Raw genomic sequence first — 5585 nt, 5'->3', positions numbered from 1 at the left:
CGCTGCAGAACGTTGCTGCGCATGCGCAGAGGGTTCGCGCGCGACCGTTTCCTCTCCTGCGCATGCGCAGCAACGTTCTGCAGCGGCGTTAGAAGGCGGCGCGTCGATCGAGCTCGGCCGCGATCGACGCGATCGACGTGATCGCGCGATGGAAGTTAGCTGAAAAGGACGCACCCTAAAGCGTGTATGTGTGTCTCACCTGTAGGCCCAGTGTTGCAGACCCGTTGGCGGTCAGCTCGAGTGGCATTCCCGATGCGGTGGGTAGCGTGTAGGCGGCGTCCAGGAACACGAAGGACTTGGTGATGTCGACGTCAGAGCGGCGCAGCAGTCCCATCAGCGTCCGCATCGGATGCCTGTTCGTAAACAAGAAATACATAACTGTCACGGTGTTTCCCCTGGTTGTTTCACTACCCGGCAGCCGTGGGGACTCACGCAAAGGAATCGGTGTTCTCGGCGAGCTCCTGGAGACCGTGGAAGCGGGAGTAGTGGAGCTCGTTGCCGAAGACGCGCGCGTACATCTCGCCGTGAGGCTCTTGGGGCAGGCGGTGGCGCACGTCGAACGCGCTGGACAGCTTGGCGATGCTGTTCTCGGCGTCCGCCGTGGGACTGGGCGCGCTGCGGAGGTTCTGCAGCATGGCCTGCACGCCCTCGTCCGGGAAGGCGCCGCCCTTGGCGAAGAGACCCTCCACCACTGACTCGAAGCCCTCGAGGCGCGCGCCCACCTCGAACAGGTTGACGGACTCGCCGAACACGTCGACCGTCAGGTTCAGGTTGGCGGAGCGCGGCAGGTACGACTGCGGCGAGAAGATGACATTGCTTTCGGCCGTGACGCCCGCGTTGAGCTTGTCGAAGAACTGCGAGCCCTCGTAGTTGCGCGAGAACTTGCGCACGTCCGTCTTGAATTTGTTCTTGAGGAAGTCACTCTCGACCAGCTCGCGCAGGGTCTGTTTCCAGGGGCTGGCTGTCTCCTGCAGGTTGGTCAGATGCGTCCACACAAAGGAGGCCACTGCAAGGACAGTGCGTGACGACGGTTTGGGTTAGTACCGGAGACTGCAAGGTCCTAACGGCCAAATGGTTGAAGGGGCCCCGGAGGGGAGCTCACCTTGGTTCACCTCCTCGGCGTACAGCACGTCCTTTACGATGCGGAGGATGAACGGCGAGGGGCAGCGCATGGCGGCCAGGTAGGCGGCGATGCGGAGCTCGACGTCGAGGCGCTGTTCCATGTAGAGCTTGAGGAAGGCGCCGGACGGCTGCGCCTCGCACGGCGCTCGCCGCCACGCCTGCAGCGCGGCCAGCCTCACCTCCAAGGGATTGGACGTGCTCTGCAGGGCCGAGTCGAGCGGTGTATGTGTAGCGAGTCGTTCGTTTAAATGACCAGACTGTGAATCTTAAGGGCGTACGTACCTCGTAGCAGCGTGCCAGGACGGCGGGGCTGGAGACGACACCCGCGTTACCCAACGCGCGCAGGGCCAGCAGCACCATGTCGGTCTCACCGCGGCCGAGGGCGCGGCAGTCGGCACCCAGCAGTCGCTCCAGTCGGCTCACCACCACGGCCACCTCGGCCACCTCGGCGGGGCAGTCGGCGCGCCCCTCGCACACGCGGTGCACCAGGGCGGACACGGCCAGCAACGCCTTGGGCCGGGGCAGGCCGTCGAGCAGGGGCTGCAACCGGGAGGGTCCCTGTGAGTGAGGAGGCTGGGAGCGCCTGGGGGGTAGGCGGACCCGTAACGCTGGCCTGAGCGGCGGGCTGGCCTACGCGCGCCTGGCGGCGCCTACTCACCAGCAGCGCGGTGATCATCTCGGGCTTGGCGCGGGCCTGGAAGGGGATGGACGCGAGCCAGGAATCCATCTCCGCGCCGGAGAGCTGCTCGGAACGCCACAGCGCCAGCATGGCTTCCAGGGACTCGGCCGTGGCCACCAGCGGGAGCGCGTCGAGCAGGAAGCGGCGCTGGCGTCTGCAGGGGAGGGAAAGCAGAGTAGATGCGGTTAGTGGGGGTGGTGGGGCGAACGGAGGGGCTTGGGGACTATGCAAGTACTCGCACTTACGGGTCCTCAGTCTGGTCGAAGAGCTTTGACAAGCTGGCGAGCTGCAGACCCCGGAGGTCAGCCACCAGGCGGGCGAACATGACGGCCGACTCTTTGTCGACGCCGTCCTGGGTGCGTGCAGCGAGCGACGCCAGGCTGGCAGCCACGGTCTCAAGGTTGGCGGTGCCCGCGGGCACGGCGCCGGCCTCGTGCTCGAAAAGCAGGGTGGTGCGGCGCGCGAACTCGGCGGCCTTGGTTCGGGGCGCGGCGGCGGTGGTGTCCTCATCGGCGGCGACCTCGTCGGGGGTATCGTCGGGGGTGACCGTCTCCACCAGTGTGAGGCTCTGGGTGACGTCGGTGCGCGCGCCGGACTCGCCGGCCGAGAAAGGTCGGAAGACGTGCGACTCGGTGCAGCGCGCCTCCCGGAGGTGGCCGCCGTAGCTGAGCGCGTACGAGCACGTGTGGTTGCTGCGGAGCAGCGGCAGCGCGCTGGCCGTGGCCGCCGAGGCGTAGTGCGTGGACTGCACGGACAGGTAGTGGTCCATGCGGTGCGAGCACGCCGCCAGGTTCTTGGTCTTGGTCATGAGCAGGTTGTCGTCCCGGACGCCGGCGTGCGCGTAGTGCGTCTCGCAGGTGCCCGTCACGTCGGTCTGGATGGAGAGTGGGGGGAAGCTTAGACCAGAGAGAGAGAGAGAGAGAGAGAGAGAGAGAGAGGCAAGCGCGCCCGCGCAGCGTCCCACCAGAGAGTTACCAGGCAACGCCCTCTGAATTTTTATCAAGGGCCGTCCATAAAATTACTTGGCCCCACCGACGGGGCTGCGCCGGGGCTACGCCTCCCCGCCCCCTGCCCTTTCTCGCGCCCACGTCGCATCGCCCGCGCGTGGGGCGGGAGACGGGCGCGCGGTGGAGACGTTTCCTCAACTTATCACACTTTTAGCGCGTGGGGCTGAGGGGAGCCTAGGCCCCCGAGGGGCTAGGAGGTCTCCCCCCCCCTCCACACCCTTCCACACACACACCCACACTTGCCGGCCCCCGTCGTCATACCTCGTACACCGTCGAGTCGATCCTGAAGTCGGGCATGGAGTTCTGGAAGGCGGACAGGACGCCCCTCTTGATGTTGAGCGCCCAGACGGTGTCGCCCGCAGCGGGGCACAGCTCGTCCACCACGCCGTCCTGGAAGGCGAACTGGAGCGGACGCGCCTCCAGCTGCTCCTTGAACTCGGCCGCGCCGGCGGCCGCCTCCCTGGCGTCGGCGTCGTCCGGGCTGGACTCCAGAAGCTCGACATCGCGCAGCTGCAACAAGCGTGGAACGCGTGAAATAAAGATGCAGAGAAAACGACAGAGAGAGACAGGGACAGAGTGAGGGACAGAGAGAGACGACCCAATATTCCCACGCATACGATTGACGTTTGTTGATTATCCTTGTTAGTTTTTCATGAACCGGTATGGAATAAGGGTGAGCGTTGGCGCGTCCCGCCCTGGACTCGCCACCACCTGGTCTACATTGAGATTGCCGCTCCTCGGCGCGCCTCTCTAGGCGCTGCTGCTGCTGCCGCCGCTCCAAGGCCGCAGAGGGTGGAGCGTGGAGCATTAGCAGTTCGGGGGATGGGTGTAATCGTTCTCCTGGCCTTGTGTTGTTAACGCGCGCGGCTTTCCATGTTGACGTATACGGCGGCCCTTGCACGGCATGATGCATGGCTCCAACGGCCCATACGGGCCGGCGCGGACCCACCCGGCCGGAGGCTGGGGGGCCAGGCCACTCATGCCTCATGCGCACTATACCCCGTCGTTGGAAGGAAAATGTAGAGAGAGCGGAGAAACGGGTTGGGACTTTTCCTTCTAGTAGACACAGTCTTGAGGACTGTCTAAAAAATGTGCCCAAAGGGGTCCGTGCACAACACAGCGTATACTTCATTATTTTTAGACTGTCTTCATCAGAGGGCACACTGTTTATAGGAATTGGGTTCATTATCTTTCTTCTTCTTTTTCGACATTTTCTTTGATTCGAAAATGGAAGTGTTAAATAGAGAAGGCCAAATTGGTCTCTGTGGGCAAGTTGTTTTCCTCCTGGTAGGATATACTTTCTCACGTCTAAAAAATGCGTTTATTTTCAGGCTCGTCTGAGGCTGCCTCACATTTTGCGCGACAGTGTGGTATAGTCATAAACAAATGGTAACTAAATTTCACTTTACCTGGAGCACGTAGTCGCAGAGGGTGATGGGGGTGATGTCCGCCCAGGCGGTCACGTGCAGCCGGGAGGCCTGGGGCCCGGTGCCCGCCACCAGGGTCTGCGTCAGCGACTCGTACCGGTACTGGTACGTGGTGCCGGGGCTGTACTTAAAGTTACTTATTTTATCAGTCTCTGCAAACGGAAGAGCGTCATAACGGTTAGGCGGTGGTTGTTTTAGCGTCGCGAAACTGCTGCTGATGTGCGAGTCTCAGCGTGGTGAGTCACTGTTACCTTGTTTGCAGTAAGCGGCGCACCTGGGCGCGCCTTTATCTGAGCTGGACAGGGCTGCGGGGCCTGCCGACAGATGAGAGCGTGACGTCAGAGAGAGAGACGAGATTAGCACTATACTAGCTCTAGTAAAAGTGTAGCACCGAGGGGTACTAATTCACAAAAAAGAAATCAGTGTAGTACATAGACTTAAAAACAAGAAAAATTATTTTAAAAATCAGAAAAAAATCAAAATAATTCAGGGTAAATTAAGAAAGCAGAACAATCGGTCTACGCTTGAATTGATAGTGAAGTACGCCTCGGATATTGCAGAAGTGTATAGATCGACGCGCGAAGCCATCCCCGGCGAGCGGCGCACAGCCCGGCTCGCGCTGCTGATATTGCCCGTGTTCATCACCATCCTCGACAACCGTTCGGCCGTGAGAAAGAACGATGATGCACCATCGGCCGCGGGGGAGGGTGGAAGGGGGGCGCAAATATTGCCTCGGCACTTATCTACACAGCACGCCGCGCACCGCTCCAGGAAGACAACGTCGACAGCCTCTCTTTCTGTCCCTTTCTCTATCCCTCTCTTTATCTTTCTTCCTCGGGTGTGCCTCTCACTCATTTTATTTTTATTTTCTTTCCAGAAGACTTCAGGAGGCACGCTGAGCGAGCGGAACACACAAAACAAAAGGGGGAACCCCGGGGGAACCCAAACACCGTATCGCGCACGCCACTAGGGAGGGGGGGGGGGTCGTCTCCGGAGGGTGCAAGGGGTGTTATAATGAGTTACCCCCTCCGGCCTTCCGCTGGGTCCACCCCCTACTCGCCCTCCACCCGCCGCTTCCGGCCTCCTTGCTGCTGCGCTCCTGCCGTCTCATCTTTGAAGAAGAAGGAGAAGGACGCAGGGGACAACGAGAAGAAGCACTGCTTCCTGGACCGGCGAGGATGAGAATCGATGTCCTGCAGCTGTGGTCAGCATCCGCCCGCCCGCCCATCCGGCCCTATGCCCTGGGGCCGGGCAGGCAGGCGCACGCCACTTCCCGGGCGGGGCCCCTGGGCTAGGCGTTCCAAGGCCGTGATTCAGGAGTGTGCCTCCCCAGCCCTGCCCCGCGCCCCG

At 61.9% G+C, this 5585-nt stretch overlaps 1 protein-coding gene across 1 annotated transcript in view; it reads right to left on the bottom strand.

Annotated features, from left to right (window-relative positions):
- Positions 1 to 4549, bottom strand: part of LOC113204756 (apolipophorins-like) — a gene marked incomplete at its 5' end in the record, with an annotated part of 4720 nt that extends 171 nt beyond the window's left edge. Inside the window, 9 exons of the mRNA XM_052274160.1 lie at positions 200 to 353; positions 433 to 1006; positions 1103 to 1322; positions 1405 to 1662; positions 1781 to 1955; positions 2047 to 2675; positions 3070 to 3318; positions 4218 to 4387; positions 4487 to 4549. Of these exons, the coding sequence (XP_052130120.1) occupies positions 200 to 353; positions 433 to 1006; positions 1103 to 1322; positions 1405 to 1662; positions 1781 to 1955; positions 2047 to 2675; positions 3070 to 3318; positions 4218 to 4387; positions 4487 to 4549 (2492 nt within the window). The remainder of the gene's footprint in view (positions 1 to 199; positions 354 to 432; positions 1007 to 1102; positions 1323 to 1404; positions 1663 to 1780; positions 1956 to 2046; positions 2676 to 3069; positions 3319 to 4217; positions 4388 to 4486) is intronic.
- Positions 4550 to 5585: the final 1036 nt, after the last annotated feature.

Source organism: Frankliniella occidentalis, unplaced genomic scaffold, assembly GCF_000697945.3.
Source record: "Frankliniella occidentalis isolate FOCC.00 unplaced genomic scaffold, Focc_3.1 Scaffold342, whole genome shotgun sequence".
NCBI lineage: Eukaryota > Metazoa > Arthropoda > Insecta > Thysanoptera > Thripidae > Frankliniella > Frankliniella occidentalis.
This window is presented reverse-complemented; position numbering and strand designations above follow the sequence as displayed.